The sequence below is a fragment of the Triticum urartu genome, chromosome 5 (assembly GCF_003073215.2).
Source record: "Triticum urartu cultivar G1812 chromosome 5, Tu2.1, whole genome shotgun sequence".
NCBI lineage: Eukaryota > Viridiplantae > Streptophyta > Magnoliopsida > Poales > Poaceae > Triticum > Triticum urartu.
Window position 1 is genome coordinate 654,140,980 of NC_053026.1, and position 18,507 is coordinate 654,159,486.

At 46.4% G+C, this 18,507-nt stretch overlaps 1 protein-coding gene across 1 annotated transcript; it reads right to left on the minus strand.

The window, feature by feature from the left end:
• Window positions 1–7,239: 7,239 nt before the first annotated feature.
• Window positions 7,240–9,671, minus strand: LOC125506521 (probable apyrase 3). Its single transcript, XM_048671322.1, has 6 exons — window positions 9,362–9,671; window positions 9,138–9,266; window positions 8,976–9,032; window positions 8,790–8,882; window positions 8,230–8,435; window positions 7,240–8,062 (listed from the first exon to the last, which is right to left on the minus strand). The coding sequence occupies exons 1-6, from the start codon at window positions 9,608–9,610 to the stop codon at window positions 7,423–7,425; spliced, it is 1,374 nt and encodes a 457-aa protein (XP_048527279.1). The 5' UTR covers window positions 9,611–9,671; the 3' UTR covers window positions 7,240–7,422.
• Window positions 9,672–18,507: the final 8,836 nt, after the last annotated feature.

An 18,507-nucleotide genomic window follows, 5' to 3' on the forward strand; every position in this document is an offset into this window, starting at 1 on the left:
TATTTGGATATCGGAAGTGTTCCGGGTGAAATCGGGATTTTACCGGAGTACCGGGAGGTTACCGGAACCCCTCGGGAGGTACATGGGCCTTAATGGGCCTTACTGGAAGAAGAGGAGAGGCGGCCAGGGCTGGGCCGCGCGCCCCTCCCCCCCTAGTCCGAATAGGACAAGGAGAGAGGGGGCCGGCGCCCCCTCCTTCTCTCTCTCTCTTTTCCCACCTCGCGAATCCTATTCCAACTAGGATTGGGGGAGAAGTCCTACTCCCGGAGGGAGTAGGACTCCTCCTGGCGTGCCCTATGATGGCCGGCCGGCCTCCCCCTCCTAAACCTTTATATACGGAGGCAGGGGCACCCCTAGAGACACAAGTTGATCCACGTGATCATATTCTTAACCGTGTGCGGTGCCCCCTTCCACCATAATCCTCGATAATATTGTAGCGGTGCTTAGGCGAAGCCCTGCGACAGTAGTACATCAAGATCATCACCACGCCGTCGTGCTGACGGAACTCTTCCCCGACACTTTGCTGGATCGGAGTCCGAGGATCGTCATCGAGCTGAACGTGTGCTAGAACTCGGAGGTGCCGTAGTTTCGGTGCTTGATCGGTTGGGCCGTGGAGACGTACGACTACATCAACCAAACGCTTTCGTTGTCGATCTACAAGGGTACGTAGATCACACTCTCCCCTCTCGTTTCTATGCATCACCATGATCTTGCGTGTGCATAGGATTTTTTTTGAAATTACTACGTTCCCCAACAGGCACGCACTGGTTTGCATGAACCCAATCACGGCCTAGTATGACATTGTAGTTACCTTGCACCTCAGTGATAAAGAATGCGGTAGCCAAAGTTTTACTTCCCACCGTGAGCTCCACATACATCACACCTTTGGTTTCAATTTTCTCTTTGCCTTCAAATCCATTGAGCACCATGTTGGTCTTTATCAACTCTTCATCATGCAACCCCAATTTTTTGAAGACCGAATACGGCATAAGATTCACCACAGCACCACCATCAACAAGCATCCGAGTGAGCGGTGATCCATTGATATGACCTCTGAGATACAACGGTTTCAGATGCGTTACTGGGTCTTTTGGCTTCTCGAATATTGCATTTTTAGGGCCAAAATCCAGCTGATCCACCTCCCCTTCCTCATTGACAGCACGAAACTCAGCAGGTAAGTAATATACCATATTGATATCCATACCTTCATGAACCGGCGTAGACTCATAGTCCAACATATCATCCTCTTCGTCAAGTGCATCCATCGATTATGAAATTTGTCCAAGTGAAGGAGAAGTAAGAAGTGTCGCAGACGATGTAATAGCTGTCGCATCGTCCTCCTTTGGTGGCGCAGGCGCTGCTGTGATAGGTGTAGAAGCAACTGCATCTTGTATTTGCTTAGGCCTCCACACTTGTTTTGTAGGCACCATGGGTCGAGTGTCATTGAACAACTTATCCCTTTGCTTCTCGGCTTCTTGTTTTGTCATCTCTTGACTCCTTAATCTCTGTAGTTTCCTCTTTTGTGTTTTTGTCAGCCCAGGAGGACACCACTTTGGCTGAGTGTATTTAGGATCTCTCATCTTTACTTGGCTGGTGTTCCCTTCAAGGTCATTAGCCGAGTACTTTGGCGCGATAGCAAGTATCGGCTCAGTCGGATTACTATGCATAATCGGCTGTTGTATGGTGAATGTTTCGGTGCCCAAGATGATTGAGTTGGCATCGGTTTTTTCCTTGCCTTTGCTTGACTCGACCGTTACAGCACTTGGCGACTTAACACGCCATTCTTGCTTGCCGCCCCTTTTTTGATTATCTTGCACTGGCCGATTGACACCATTGTTCAAACGGCCTCGTGTGGGATAAGAAAGTCTCATGAACGGGCCTCCTTTGTTCTGTCGAACCCGGATGAAAAGAATAAGGGGCCATTGGGGGCTGCCTCCATTCTCCATTGAAATCCCCCACGTAGTATGGCACATAGGGGGGTGGCGGCATCCATTGTCCTGGCGCCCACGACCCATATGGCCTTGCATGATGCTGAAATTCTTCCCGAGGAGGTGACCTTGAGCGCTTCCAATTTGATGACCGGTTAGAGCTAGAACCGGCCGCATGATTGGCATACTTGGATCACAACATATCAAAAGTTGGCTTGATTTTCTTGCGCTGCACTTTTGCCTCATTCCTCTTCCACTTGCCAACTTCTGGACTTTTGGGCTTGACCAATTTAACACGAGTATTTTCTTGCGCTTGCGGTTGCCCCCCGAGTGTAGGATTCTTGATGGTGATTTTGATTGTCTCCTTGCCACAGGGTTGCTTGTCAAGCACAACCTGTCTCCCCAAGACCTTGTCGCCCTCCTTGTCTTTCATGGGCTTACCGACAATGACATTAGCTTTATTAGCATATTCGGCAACCTCCGGCCGAATGAGTAGCTTCTTTTCCTCCAAATCTATGGTATTCATTGGAAAAGGCTGTTTATCAACTTGCATCTGAGAAAAGTTTAATTGTCCGTCATTAATGGCCGATTGTATCTGCCGTCGAAAAACATTGCAATCATTAGTAGCATGAGAAAAAGAATTATGATACTTGCAATAAGCGTGCCGTTTCAGCTCTTCAAACGGCGGTAATGTACGAGATATTCTAATAATCTTAGCCTGCAGCAAAGCGTCAAATATTCTATCACACTTAGCAATGTTAAAAGTAAACTTCATCTCCTCATCACGATTCTTATGAATCGGTTTCATATCATTGCAAGTAAAGGGTTTGGCCTTAGATGGCCAAACAAATTCAGTAGAAAAAACATCACCCTCATCATCCGAGTGATCACTATCATATTTCACCATATTCATCTTTGGACGATCGGCTTTGTATCTATGCACTTCTTTGAGGTCTTTGCTTCGGCTTTCCTGAGCCAAAGCCCTTTGTAAGCCTTGGTTGATATTTAAGAATTCATAGCCTTCTAGCTTTTCTCTAATGGGAGTTCTCAAACCACTCAGCACTAGGTCCGCCAAGTCCCTCTCGGTTATCGCCAAACTAAAACACCGGTTTTTTGTTTCTCTGAATCTCTTGACGTAATCGGAGACCGATTCATCATGCTTCTGTTTAACCGATGTTAGATGTGACAACTTGAGTTCATTGTCGCCGCTGTAAAAGTGATCATGAAACTTCTGCTCTAGCTGCGACCAAACCCGAATGGAACCATGGGGTAAAGAAGAAAACCATGAAAATGCGGTACAAGTTAATGATAAAGGAAATAAACGCACTTTCAATTCATTCAATGAGCCTGCCTCACCTAATTGTGCTAAATATTGACTAACATGCTCCCATGTGGTTTTTGTGCCTTCTCCATTAAACTTAACAAAATCTGGAATTTTATATCCTGGAGGGCACTGGATGGCATCAAAGTACTCGGGATACGGCTTTTGGTAAATCCGATTCCGAGGTAACTCAACTCCAAAATTCTCTCTAAGCATCTTAGCCATATCTTCTCTAAGATTAGCTAGACCATCATCCATAGTGGACGATGAAGCTTGTGGCAGTGGCATAAGAGGAGTAGGGTGACTAGCTGCAGGTAGGAATTGTGGCATGTATGTCGACCCATAATTTGGTAGTGGTCGAGTGGTTGTAGCTGTAGGTAGGGTTTGGTTCGGCGTTGCCACCGAACCTGGCATGCTCATAATAGGGTTGATGGGTGCAGTCACAATCTGATTTGTTTGGGTAGGATAATAAGCCATCGGCACGGGAGGCGCCGATGCAATAGGTAAAGCCAGATTAGGGTTTTGCACACTAGCAGCTACACCATCACTACCACTAGACGATTGAGATGTATTCTTCTGAGCATTAGTATTTTCCATGAAAGTTTGGTAGACTAGATTGTTAGCATCAGCAATACGACTTTCAATCTCAGCCCACTGCACAGGAGAAAAGGCAGTACTTACAGAGGGTTTAACCTGCTCGGCTTGAAGAGGAAGGAACTTGATTTCTTCAATCGGAGTGATGTTGCCTTGGCAATCCTTCTTGAACTTTGCAAGGAACTCCTGCAAGTCCTTCTCCTCGCGCGCCTTCTTGTACTCATAAACTTGGCGATGATCGGCCGATATCTCATCAAGATTGGGCTTAATGATGTTATCGGCGTCTACCTCAGATGGTTTGGGAATATCAGACATGGTGGATGATGACGATTGATCTTCGTTCCCCAGTGGAGTCGCCAAAAAGTGTGTTGACACACGAACACGTCACGTGTACCCTCGACGCCGGGGGTGATGCACCGCAGCTCACGTCGAAGGAGACCCGACCGACAGCGCGATACGCAAGACAGTCGACGGGCGCTTTTGCAGACCCGAAAACCCCACACCCCCGGGAGGGACCCCGTCAGGGAGTGCGGCGGCTATGGGCTGCCCTAGGTCGATTCGCTCGCCCCTACAGCCTCGGAATTCGCAGCTCTCAAACACGAAGAACAGTGAAGAACGAGAGAGAAAAACGGTGGAGAGATAAAACGTAGATGAAAACGTAGTATATTGATTTGTTCGATTGTGTGTTGTTCAATCGGCCGTCACCCCCAACATATATAAGAGGCGGCTGGACTTCCCGTACAAGCAAAGAATTTATCTAGGCTTTCCTTACAAGAAAATTACATCAATTCACGTCCAAAACCCTAGTCAAATTCGGACTGGTTTATCCGAACTTTCCAAAACTGCTCGGTTTAAACTGGCTGCACCTTGCGGGTCTTTTTTGCGGTGGTAAACGATCTCGGATGAAAACAAGCCCAAAAGAAATCTTGACTGTTTCGACGAGACGAACAACTTTCATGTTGAAGGTTTTTTTATCAGAGATCATCTTGATGGTCAGATCGGTCTCGCAACACAGACTATTTCCTCGCGCTACCCGTCAGACATGTGTCTGGTGGGGCGCGCCACATCTCGCCTCGTGACAGGGCTGCACTCCGATTGCTCTAACTTTTGCATACGAACTCGTATTTGAACGATTTTGATATCAAAATCGATCGTTTCGACGAGACGAAGACAACCCGTGTAGATCATTTTTACATTTGAGGTTGTCTTGGGGGCTTAATCGGCTAAACTGTACTTTGAATATAAGATCTTGGTACTTTGAGCATAGTTTCGGCCTTCGAGATGAAATCGGACGGCAATGACCCAAATTTCAAAGATGTTCACATCAATAATACGGAACTTTTTCATGTAGATCACTTCTCCATATGAGTCCATCTAGATAATCATTTGAGCCCATCTTCAGCTTCTGGTAGGATTGGCCTTGACAGTTTCCACCCCAGCAAGCTTTTTCCCGGCAAGCTTTTCAGCCCCGGCAAGGTTTTCGCCCGGCAAGCTCTTCCCCCGGCAAGGTCTTCACCCGGCAAGCTTTTCCTCCGGCAAGCTTTTCCGCCGACAAGCTTCTCCGCCGGCAAGGTTTCATTCAGCCGGCAAAGGCCGAATATTTTCTCACTCAGGGCCGGCCCGCGAAGTGTTGCCTCTAACTTTTGCATATGAATCCGGATTCGTGACCTTGCCAAAATCTGGTGTCAACAATATCATAGGATTTATTTCACCTTGCCTTGTACTCCAAGATAATCATGTATATATGCCCATGAGACTCAAGCAATAAATAACGATTCCATCAATCTCTCTCTCTCTTCTAACACCATATATATACTATGAAACTACATTTCACAATGAATTGAACAATATTTATTGGGCATTGCAAATGTTGATACTTTTTTATAAGTTTGGTCAAAGGAGACATACGTTGACTTTGTAAAAAACTTATATGCAGACTAAAAAGAATAAGAGAAAGTATGATATTGTAATCCAAATATGAGAGTATCCACTGTTTTTATTTGATTAAAGGCGCTTTTATTATCTTAAAATGTGGCATCAAGCGAAATAAGAGCATTAAGAGTATCACCCACCATCTACATTACTAGTATGCACACAGCCAAACACCAACTCTCTGACAAAAAAAGGATAAAAAACCGACAATTCGGCAACAGTAGTTTCATATAGACCGACACTATACCTATGTCAAAAGGTATGATGGACTCGTCCAGAGATATGCTGCCAGCCATGTTGGATAAAAACCTCCTAGGCACATGCTCCAACCACATACACGCGCCATGAACAGCGAAAAAAACCTGTAGACGAGAATCTTTTTTTATCATTAAAAACCAAATCATTTCAACATAGCAAAGACCTAAGCGACCATAGTAACGCATATGCTCTCACCCTTAAAGAGGTGTTTGATTGTTTCATCACGAGTACAAAAACACCAGTTTTTACTTCCAAGCCAGTTGGGACGTACGAGGTTGTCTTTGGTTAACACAACTCCCATATGAAAATACCACGTGAAGATTTTAAAATTTGAGAGGAATCTTCACCTTCTAAATGTTTTTGTTATTACTCACTGGTACCTTAAAATGCATGAATGCACGGTAATAACACGCTATAGCGTTTTGACAAATGTCTTGCTACATGAATCAGTGTATAATATCTCGCTAATAGCGCGTTATAGCGTGATATAGCACGGTAATAGCATATTTTGAGGGTCTTGCTATTTTGTCATGGGTTGCAACTCCTTCCATTCATAGTTGTAACTCTCTCTTGATGACGCGCTCCCATTCAAGGCTTGTGGTAGGATGTGGCTTGTTTGGGAGAGAGAGAGAGAGAGAGAGAGAGAGAGAGAGAGAGAGAGAGATGTGTTTGCAGGATGAAAATGAATGTGTGGAGGAGAACGACACTGAGCAGATAAAGCGGGCACGTGCGGTACTTGGGGATACCAACGCGTGCTTCCTACGTGAGCGAGCGATGCATTGACACAGTCTGTATGATCTGAAAACGATGGAATGATAAGAGTAATGCTACACCTACGAACCACTTTTTTCATCGATCTCATACTCGCACACTCCTTCCCCCTCGATATAGTATGCCTCTCGCATCATCTCTTAGATGCATCCCTCTCTCTCTATCCTTCTCCCCTGGCCTTGTTTGCTTCTAACACATACATGCATGTATACTGATCGATCTCCCTACATATACCTAGGTCGACTTTAACTATACTTAATGTAGTCCTTACGTGATTAGACTGCTGGCAAGTTATGATTGGAGAACACGGGCCCGGCCCCATTTAAATTGGGGAGGGAGGGGGGAAGCATTGATGGAAAGTTTGGTAAAAGTTCACGTTAGGAACGAATCATTTTCCATCCAAAACATAAAAGGGAAATGTTGCTTGTGCAGTGGTGTTGTCAAAAGTTTTCCCATTATAACTAGATGAGTAAACTTGAAATCCTGGAGAACAAACATCACTACGGATAAGCGGTGGTTTCCTTCACTCATTATTCTCCACGCGAGACAAGGACTACGTACGGAAGATAAAGCATGGAGCCGCGGCGCTGCTTGGATCATAGTAGTACAAGCTAGCGATCATGCAACGTTGACGGGTGGATCATGTTGGATGCGCTTCTTGGGCGCGACGGCCTCGATGGCCTCGCCGAGCGGCCACGCGGCCTCCATGAAGTACTCCCCGTGCTTCACCTTGTCCACCAGCGTGATCTCCCTCGCCGGCGCCAGCCCGAACCCGTAGACGAGCAGCGTGTACTGGTACACCAGGTCCATGCAGATGTAGGGCGTCTCGCGCACCCCGGGGTACGCCGCCTTGGCCTCCTCCAAGCTGAGCGGGCAGATCTTCTTGGCCGCCGCCCTGAACGCCCCCGGGCTGGACTTGGCGCTCGGGGCGTCCTTATCCACCCACCCGACCTGGGTGGCCTTGCCGTAGAAGAAGGAGGCCGCGTACAGCGTCGCCTGCCCGGCGCCGCCGCCTCCGCCCCACACGCCGCCGAAGGTGCAGTTCTTGTTCGCGCACGGCGCGTCCAGCTTCAGCGCCTTGGCCACCTCCTTCCTGCACTTGGTGTACACTGCCCCTTCCGGCGACGCCGCCGCGTCGTAGACCTCGCCGTTGTAGGTGTAGTTGCCGGTGGATCCACGCAGCATGCACGAGCTGAACGGCCCGGACTTGGCCTTGAGGATCTCCACACGAGCAGCCAAGTTGCCGTAGTACAGGTAGCTGCAAACTCAATTTGTGAGAAAATAGTAGATCCATATTACTTGTCGCTGGTTTAGTATATAATAATCCACCTCTCTTTGTGAGTTCGAACTTAATTGTGTGGAACTCAATTAATTATTAGTAAACATTTGCTCTTGTAGTGTCTAATTGACTTCATGATTGATGACCTGTGGACGTAGACGTTGTAGTCTTTTCCCTTGAGGTACTCCTTGGTGATGTAAGGGTCCTTGCCATCAGGCGTTGCCGGGGCGTTTGCTGCGGTGTTTGGAGAGACGGCGTAGGCCATTTGGACCGAACCGCCACCAAGATCGATCACGCCTACGGTCTTCGAGTAATCTCCGCCCAATCTATCCAGCAGATAGTTCAGAGCAACCTGCATATATAGCGCGTTTGCCAATCATAAATAAAATAAAAATTGAATAAATCTAAATCTCTCCGATGTCAATCACCGTCGACCTTGAAACTAAGATCAATGCAAGTTTTCGTATTATCTAACCTTTGAAAACAAGCAATACAATTTTTAATACTATATGAATATTTTCTATTGCCTGATGAATACTTTTTGAATTTATTTTTAAGTATAATACCTTATGAAATTCATATGAACAAATATGCAAAATCGACTGAATGTCAATCAACCTAGGACATATATAAAAGCTATCCAAAAAAACATAACCAAATGTTATAGAGAAAAGGTTCACAAGATTGGAAGAAGCGGTGGACTTACCCACATGTAAGACCCTTCTTGAGATCCCTCGAGAACATTGATCCACTTTGGGTTGTACTGGAATTTACTCTTGGTGTGGACGATATCCCTCACCTGTAATTGTACCAAGGGAGAGTCAACACCAACGGTCCTTCGATTACTCCTTGATGCATATATATTTAAACTGCTAATTAGTAAAGTGATTACCGCTTGAAGGATCTGCTCCGATGGCTTGTCTCCGATAAGCCTCAGCCCAGCCGTCGCCTGCTTAATATCTTTCGTCAGTGTTTAATTACCACATACATACAGAGTATAAAGGAGTTCAAAGATCAAATTTCAATTTTTTCATTAAACTCGTATATATATTACCCCTAGTTTAAGGGGAGTTCTGTTCATTTGCCACCAAGGGACGACACTGTTTGCCTTGTCGAGCAGTGGTATCACGGACTTTGCAGCCTCCTTGGGCCGCCCGGAGAAGGAACTCAGCCCGGGGGACACCTACACCATGAACAAAACCAACGTTGCATTCGTGCTTGAGTGTAATGATATAATTGTGAGATTTGCTTTTGCATATGTACTACAGGCGTACATACCTTGGCGAAGACCTCGATGTCGTCGCCGATCTCAAGGAGGTCCATCTTGTTGTCAAACTTGAAGACGTGCACGCGTGTGCCCGTGCTCCCGGCGTCGAAGATCACGGCGTACTTGCCCACCCCCGGAAACTGCACGGGCCCCTCCGCCGCGGTACTGCCTTTGCGGCCGAGCACCGTGTCGGCAAAGGCCGCGGACGACGAAGCAAGCAGGAGGAGGAGAAGCGGTGCCGCGGCGACGACGCGAGCCATTGGAGAGAGGGGGGGAGCTAGCTACTGGTGACTGGCAAGTGCTGACTGTTGAGTCCAGCTGTAAGTGACAGTGGGATTTAAAGAGGGCGAGATGGGGTCGTGTTTTGGATCAGCTCCCCAGCTGTGCACTTGTGCGCAATCGGGTCCCTGGTAGTAGGTGGCACAGATCCAACACACATGAAGACAAAGCAGATCGCTGGACGGTCGGCTCAAGATCTCCATGCGCAACATGCTCGTGTTTTTTCTGTTCTTTGATTAGCATTTGCTTGTCAGGCGGCCACGTTGTTTATAACACCAAAAGGGGATTTTTTTTTTCTCGAGCGCATAGCATGCGTATCATTTTATAAAGAGAGTTGGGTTGCTGCTGAGCTTTGGTAGTCGGTCTCATCCGGCGTGTTCGAGGGGTGGCCGATCCTCACTTGTCTTCGTGAAGTCGGAGCTGCAGAGGAGGTGCTTCCGCGGTGACGATGACACGAGACGGGTGGTCGGTTACGGCGCTGGCTCGGTGCAGGTCCAGCGCTTTCCCCCTGCAATGCTCGTCGCCAGAGTCGGAGTTGTCTGGTCTTCGGAGCGTGCGGTGGATTGTTTGGCGTTGTCCGGCGCAGGCCTCGACGCTCGTTTATGGTGAGGGCTTCATCGGTGGTCGTTGATGGTGGAGTCGGAGTTGCCTTGGCGGAGGTGTCATGACGATGATACCGGATTGCTACCTCGACCGTGTGTATGCGTTCTTGTGTGGGTTGCCAGGTCGCCCTGGGTGTCCTGTGTGGGCATGTTGTAACGAATTTCGTCCGGTTTTCCGTTAATTAACCGGGCAATTCTCTTCTTCTTTATTAATGAGGTGAGCCAAAGCTTTTGCCTCCGTTTTAAAAAAAATTATAAAGAGAGGGAAAGGGCATACAGAGCCCTCCACTGGTGTGGCCATTATATTTTACATACTACACCTCGACATTTAGTCCACTCCACACCACACTTGTGGTCATACTCATGCAGACGACTACTCACGCGTACTCCACCTACTTAACCTACTGAAGAAACTCTCTGCGCTCCCCTTCATGAGCCCTGCATTCCACCATGTTCGTCCTTCACGCTCCACGTGTCGCATGACAGTTGCAATATCCGGAGTAGCACCATCGAAAACCACTGCATGCCGGTGCTTCCACAACTCCCAAAGACCAAGCAAGATTATTGCCCTAGTGGTCCTGATGCTTAGGCCTTGCTTCTCTCTACTTTGGCATAAGAAGGAAAGCACCTCAGTCCCACTAGGCGCCCATGCCGGCACCTCTAGTGCATGGCAGATGTGCGCCCAAACCACTCTAGAGAACACACACAGGTGAGCAGTAGATGATTGCTAGTTTCTTCTTCCTGGTTGCAGAATGGGAATATGAGTCATGGTGCGGTAGCCCTCTCCTAGCTAGTCTGTCTGACGTCCAACACCTGTTGCGAAGGGCAAGCCATGAGAATAACCGACACTGCAATGGGCCGCTTGATTTCCACAAGAAGTCTGATGTAGGAGCGATCACGTGGCCCACGAATTTGGCCGCGTACGCCAATCTTACTGAGAAGGCACCGCCCCTCTCCCAGGACCATGTAACCTCATCGGGCCGAGCCTCCTGGAGCTCAATGTCGCTGATCCTCGTCCACATCCGTAAGTACTCCCGAATGGTGTCAATTTGCAGGTCTGGCCCGATATCTCTTGCCCATGTATTATCCTCGATGGCCTCGGCCACCATTCGTGCCCGCCGTAGCCTGGGCGGCACACTAGCATATACCATCGGTGCCAACTCCTGGATTCGATATCCATCAAGCCACCGGTCCTCCCAAAAGAGGGTGATGCGCCCATTACCTAGCTGCATTCTGGTCGCCGCCTTAAATAGTTGCATGGACTCCTTCGGCACCGAAAATCTGAACTCTTGCCAGCACCTACCTTCCTCGGCTTGCTGTAGCCACGACCACCTGCCCTGCATGGCCATGTTCATCCACCTCAAGTCTGGAACTCCAAGGCCGCCGGCAGCAGAAAAAGGTATTGGGAAAGGTGGGTGACACTTCCAACGTGGGTTCATGTGACTCACGTGTGGCCACACTTGTGAAGATAAGGCGATGCCCACCTAGGATTCCACAGACTCATGGGCAATGATATACGATGCAAGCATAGAAATTTTTTATTCAAATCCATAAAAAAATTAAACTTTTGATTTTCTTAAATCCATGAATTAAATAAATCTTAAAAAGTTAATGAATTTGGAAAAATTCATGGATTTAAGTTATTTTAATGAATTTTAAAACATTCAGAAGTTTAAAACTGTTCATGGATTTTAAAAATGTTCAGGAATTAAAAAAATCATGATTTTAAATAGTTTTGCCGATTTTTAGAATAATGTTAAAAAGAAAAAGGAAATGGAAAAAGAAAAGAAAACCATGCAAAACTTGTCCGAGAAAAACTAGTAGAAAACCGACCTAGAAAAAACCAGTGGAACCGTCTAGAAGGTCACCAAAACCTGTGAGGAAAAGAACTAACATACAGGAAAAGAAAGAGTTCGATCGGCCGAGCCCAAGGCAGAACGAGGCTGTGGCAGGTTGCAAGGATACTAGTAACTGGCGCTTAAGACGCTAAATAGGAGTTGGCGGTCACGAAGGTGTAGGCTCAGATCAGAGCTGCAGGCCCATTCCTGTGTACTCCCTGGTTTGATCGACTTTATTCAAGAACATAGAAAAATTGCTTACATGGTTTGAGAGTTTCGGAATTTATAAAGAAGACTAACATGTCAATGAATTTATAATTCATGATGCTCAGTTAGGGATATAACCGGGCCCCGTCTAAACCCACTTACGGTCTAACAGTTCAATAATTTGTTTTCCTTTTTGGAGAAAATGAACTATCGGCCTACATAAAAGCATCTAAACGAGAGTTGCGGACGTTGTTTATTTGCCATTTACATCCCTGTGCTCAATTGTTTCCAAGACTACAATTGCCAATATGCTGCTTAAGTGTTATGATAAATTCTGAAAATCCTGGTTCCTTGCCCCCTTGACCTCTTGGTGTTGGCATCGGCCAGCTGGTGCAGTGTTGTGCATATGTCAAGGATTTCCTCTCTGATTCTCAGCCTATCGGCATGGTTCACTTTTCTTCACAACTTGTTTTTTGCTCCCGCCTAGGATTTCCTGGTGACCGGTTCTTCGATGCAAGGAATGGGAAAGCTTATGCAGGCTAAAATTATTTACAACACCAGTCAGGGTTACAACGGCAGGATAAAGTGCCGCCAAGGTCCAGACTCTGCAAAGCCAAGCTTTAGTTCAGAGTTCAGTCGAGCTGTCGTCCTCGTGATGAATTTTTCTTTCATGTAAACATATTTGCTCAAGTCACTGTGTGGTATACAAAAGAGTGATGTTAAAGTATATACAAATATTGCGTCCGTTTGTTAGATAGATTGATAGAGTTATGCGTGTATGTTTCAAACTCATCTATCTCTTCTTCTGTTGGACTCTTCTTCTCGTTGTAAATCTTCTTTCCTTCTCCTGTACGAACTCCGGGTGAATCCGAGCGATCTCCCTATGCTTGTAAGCCACGACAACTTCTCAATATATACAGCGGCCTGAGACCAAAGGGTTCAACGCTTCCTCCAATCTTTACATGGTCATCAGAGCCTATCCTCATCGCATCTAGCAACCTACGAGAAAGCCTTCAGCCCGAGAGGAAAAACAACCTAGCCGCTGTATTTGCTGTAGATCAACGCCATGGCAGGAACCGATGCATCCACCGCCGCCGCTACCATCTCCACCCTCACCACATCCACCATGAGCGCCATGACTACCCAGTTTGCCGGTTCCTCCTACGCTTCTTCTTCCACCTCCAGCAACGGCGCTAGCTCCCTCGGGTCGCCTCCATCAGAGAAGCTGACAAGGACAAATTTCCTTCTCTGGAAGGCCATCGTGCTACCCCAGATCAAGGGGGCACAGATGGAGCACTTCCTGGATGCCGCAAACATGGCGCCCCCTGCCACCATCACCATCACCAAGGATGGGAAGGAAGAGCAGGTCTTCAACTACGCCAGGACGATCTGGTACGCCCAGCAGCAGCAGGTACAAGGTTACCTTATGGGATCTCTATCACGTGAGGTTCTTGCGCAGGTCGTTACTCTCCAGACGAGGGCCGAGGTGTGGAGCGCCATCCACGCCTTCTTCGCTGCGCAAACACAATCGCAGCTCGTCAACACTCGCATCGCCCTTGCAAATCTTCAGAAGGGCAACATGGGGATGCCAGAGTACCTCGCCAAGATCAAAGCCTTGACAGACGAGATCGCCTGCACCGGGTCTCCGCTCGGCGATGGGGAGATCGTCTCCTTCGTTCTGAAGGGTCTGGACATGGAGTATAACTCGATGGTCTCAGCCCTCTCTGCCCGCGTCGAGCCCGTCACCGTCGCCGAGCTCTACAACCAGCTTCTTAGTTTTGAAGCCCGCATCAATCTGCTGCAACAAGGAAACCTGCGTCAATCTTCGGTAAACGCCTTGACTCGTGGCCGTGGCTATGGTGGCCGAGGTCGTGGTCACCAAGGCCAGCAAGGGCGTGGCCGCGGCAACAACAGCAACAATGGGCGTGGGCGCGCCAACAACAATGGCCCACGCCCCTCTAGCAACAACGATGGTCGCCCCCGAACTCGATGTCAGCTCTGCAAGAAACCCGGTCATGAGGTACTTGATTTTTGGCTTAGGTATGACGAGAACTACGTGCCTGAAGAGCGTCATGTCCTTGCCGCTTTGAGAGAGCAAGGAGGAGAAGGAGACACCGTGTGGTATGCTGATTCTGGAGCAACTGATCATATTACTAGTGAGCTTGAGAAACTCGCAACTCGTGAACGCTACTATGGCAATGATCAAGTGAACACTGTTGCAAACGGTGGAGGTATGGACATACATCATATTGGTCAAGCTTTCATTAATTCCCCTACTTCTAAACATGATCTTGTTCTTAAAGATGTGCTTCATGTACCACAAGCTAATAAAAATCTTGCTTCCATGTCTCGTTTAACATATGATAATAATGTCTTCTTTGAGACTCATCCTGAATATTTTTTCATTAAGGATCGAGCAACGAGGGAGCTCCTCCATCACGGTAGATGCATCGGAGGTCTCTACCCCATCACATCCAGGGTCTTTAATCGAAAGCGTCGTCGTCAAGTCCAATCCGTCGTCAAGCCCTCCTTGGCAAGATGGCATCAAAGATTAGGTCATCCTTCGTCTATTATAGTTGAGCAAGTAGTAAATAAAGACAATCTTCCATTGTCAGGTAGAGATAATACAGAGTCTGTTTGTGAAGCTTGTCAATGTGCCAAGAGTCATCAACTTCCTTATCCTAGGTCAAATAGTGTTTCTCATGCTCCTTTAGAGCTTAGTGATGTATGGGGTCATGCAAGAGATTCTTTTGGAAGGAAAAAATATTATGTTAGTTTCATCGATGACTATAGCAAGTTCACTTGGATATATTTGCTTAAACATAAATCTGAAGTTTTTGCTATTTTTCAAGAATTTCAGAAACTTGTTGAGCGTCACTTTGACAAGAAAATCCTTGCAGTCCAAAGTGACTGGGGAGGCGAGTATGAGAAACTCAACTCGTTCTTTCGTAGTGTAGGCATTGAACATCATGTATCTTGCCCACATGCACATCAGCAAAACGGTTCTGCAGAACGCAAGCACCGTCACATTGTTGAAGTAGGATTGTCTCTACTTGCTCATGCTTCTATGCCGCTCAAATATTGGGATGAGGCTTTTATTGCTGCTACATATCTTATCAATCGCCTTCCTAGTAGAGTCATTGGAAATTCAACTCCTCTAGAGCGCCTGTTTCATCAAAAACCAGATTACACATCTCTAAAAATATTTGGGTGTGCTTGCTACCCCAATCTTCGTCCCTATAATCGCCACAAACTTGAGTTTCGGTCCACTCAGTGTGTTTTCATTGGGTACAGCAATCTCCATAAAGGCTACAAGTGCCTAGATGTCTCAACAGGACGAATCTATATTTCTCGCGATGTCGTTTTTGATGAAACTATTTTTCCTTTTGCCCAACTTCATCCCAATGCAGGCGCTCTTCTTCGTGAAGAAATTTCACTTCTTTCCGAGTCTTCAACTTCTCCTGATCACGGGGGTGAATTAACTGAAACTGATCATGAGATGTTACAAGAAAATAATGCAGAAAATAATGCAGGTTCTAATGAAGAAAATGCAGTTTCTAGCTGTAATTTTATGTGTGCAGATTTGGACAAAACAGGCGCTACAGCCCATGTTGATTTACTGCAGAACTACGGCGTCGGTGTTACGCGATCCAAGGAGAATCACCTGACGCGCGCTGCCAATCAGGAAGAGCCTGCCAGCCCATGTGCGGCAGACAGAGCGACAACAATGGGCCTCGGCGACTCACCTGTTGCCACGAGTGGGCGGGCCAACGTCTCGGCCGACAGGCCGACAGCCGCGGGGCCTAGCTATAGGTCGCCCTGCCGCGCACCCGAGAGGGCGTCATCTGGCGATGCCACACGGAGTCCGGTGGTTGGCGATTTCAGTACGAGGCAAATTCTCTCGGACGACGCGGTTTTCTCGGATCTGGAGCGACAGGGCAGCCGATCGTCTTCGGCAGACACGCCAGGATCTTCTGCGGCTGAGCTACATATTCCAGAAAATACAAACGATGAGCAAATAATTTCTGCATCAAGGTCTTCCGCTCGTATGAATGAAGTTTCTCAGCGTAGTACCAGATCACAGTCCGGAATATTCAAGCCTAAAGAATATAAAGATGGTACAATAAGGTATGACAGTCGAAAACATGCTTTTCTTACTAGTACTGGTGAACTTAAGTGATGCCCTTGCACACAAAGAGTGGAAAGAAGCTATGGATAGTGAATACCAAGCTCTTATGAAAAATAAAACTTGGCATCTAGTTCCACCAGGAAAAGGAAAAAATGTGATTGATTGCAAGTGGGTCTATAAAATTAAAAGAAAAGCAGATGGAAGCATAAATAGATACAAGGCTAGGTTAGTTGCAAAAGGATTCAAACAAAGATTTGGAATTGATTATGAGGACACTTTTAGTCCTGTGGTTAAAGCAGCTACTATCAGACTTGTATTATCTATTGCTATTTCTAGAGGTTGGAGTTTACGACAGCTAGATGTTCAGAACGCGTTTCTTCATGGTGTTCTTGAGGAAGAAGTGTTCATGCAGCAACCGCCGGGATATGAAAACAGAAGCACACCACATTATGTTTGCAAATTAGATAAAGCTTTGTATGGACTAAAACAGGCCCCTAGAGCCTGGTACTCAAGGTTGAGCACAAAGTTACAACAACTTGGTTTTAATCCATCAAAGGCAGATACCTCACTATTCTTCTATAACAGAGGCAACATAACAATATTTGTTCTTGTTTATGTTGATGATATAATTGTTGCTAGCTCCAGTCCAGATGCTACTACATGTCTGCTTCAAGATCTTCATATGGACTTTGCATTGAAGGACTTGGGCAACCTTCACTATTTTCTTGGCATTGAAGTAAAAAAGGTGAAGGATGGAATACTTTTGACACAGGAAAAATATACTACTGACATTATCAAGAGGATGGGACTGGAACACTGTAAGCCTGTAAGTACACCACTCTCAACTTCAGAAAAACTTTCCGTTGAGGGAGGAGATGCACTTGGTCCAGAGGATGCAACAAATTATAGAAGTGTTGTTGGTGCATTACAGTACTTGACTTTAACTCGTTCAGATATCTCATATTCTGCTAATAAAGTATGTCAGTATTTGCATGCTCCTAGTACAGTTCATTGGACAGCAGTTAAAAGAATTGTGAGGTATCTTAAGTTTACAATGGGACTAGGACTTAAGATTGCTAAGTCATCATCCATGTTGGTGACTGCATATTCTGATGCTGATTGGGCAGGGTGTGCTGATGATAGAAGATCTACAGGTGGATTTGCTGTATTTCTGGGATCAAATCTTATATCATGGAGTGCAAGGAAACAGGCCACTGTCTCTAGATCCAGCACCGAGGCGGAATATAAAGCTCTAGCAAATGCAACTGCCGAAATTATGTGGATTCATACTCTCCTTTGTGAACTAGGAATAAAAATTCCACAAGCTGCAAGGTTATGGTGTGACAATATTGGTGCAACCTATCTTTCGGCAAATCCTGTTTTCCATGCACGGACAAAGCATATAGAAGTTGATTTTTATTTTGTCAGAGAAAGAGTGGCTCGCAAATTACTTGATATCAAGTTTATTCCCACAGAAGATCAACTTCTGATGGCTTCACCAAACCACTTACCATGAGGAGGTTGAATGAATTTAAGTACAATCTAAATCTAGACAAGGTTTCATAGGTTTAGATTGAGGGAGGATGTTAGATAGATTGATAGAGTTATGCGTGTATGTTTCAAACTCATCTATCTCTTCTTCTGTTGGACTCTCCCTCTCGTTGTAAATCTTCTTTCCTTCTCCTGTACGAACTCCGAGTGAATCCTAGCGATCTCCCTATGCTTGTAAGCCACGACAACTTCTCAATATATACAGCGGCCCGAGACCAAAGGGTTCAACGCTTCCTCCAATCTTTACACCGTTAATGCAATAAGTACAATCTATGCCCACAACAGAAAACAGACACACACCAGACAGACATACATCACCTCCTCAGAGCTATTATGGCATACTGGATGCACAGAATTGCATTGGTAAGTAATTCTGCTGCTAAATGCTCACTTTTTTATTAATGCCTGACATGAATCAACTACAACAATCAGTACTAAAAATACATGGTCACAAGGATACAGAGTCCCAAGATTGACATATGTTTGAAACAATGCGAGGCCTTCTTTTGATTCAGTTGAATCAATTAGGTTGTATCAGAATTGCTCCTTTC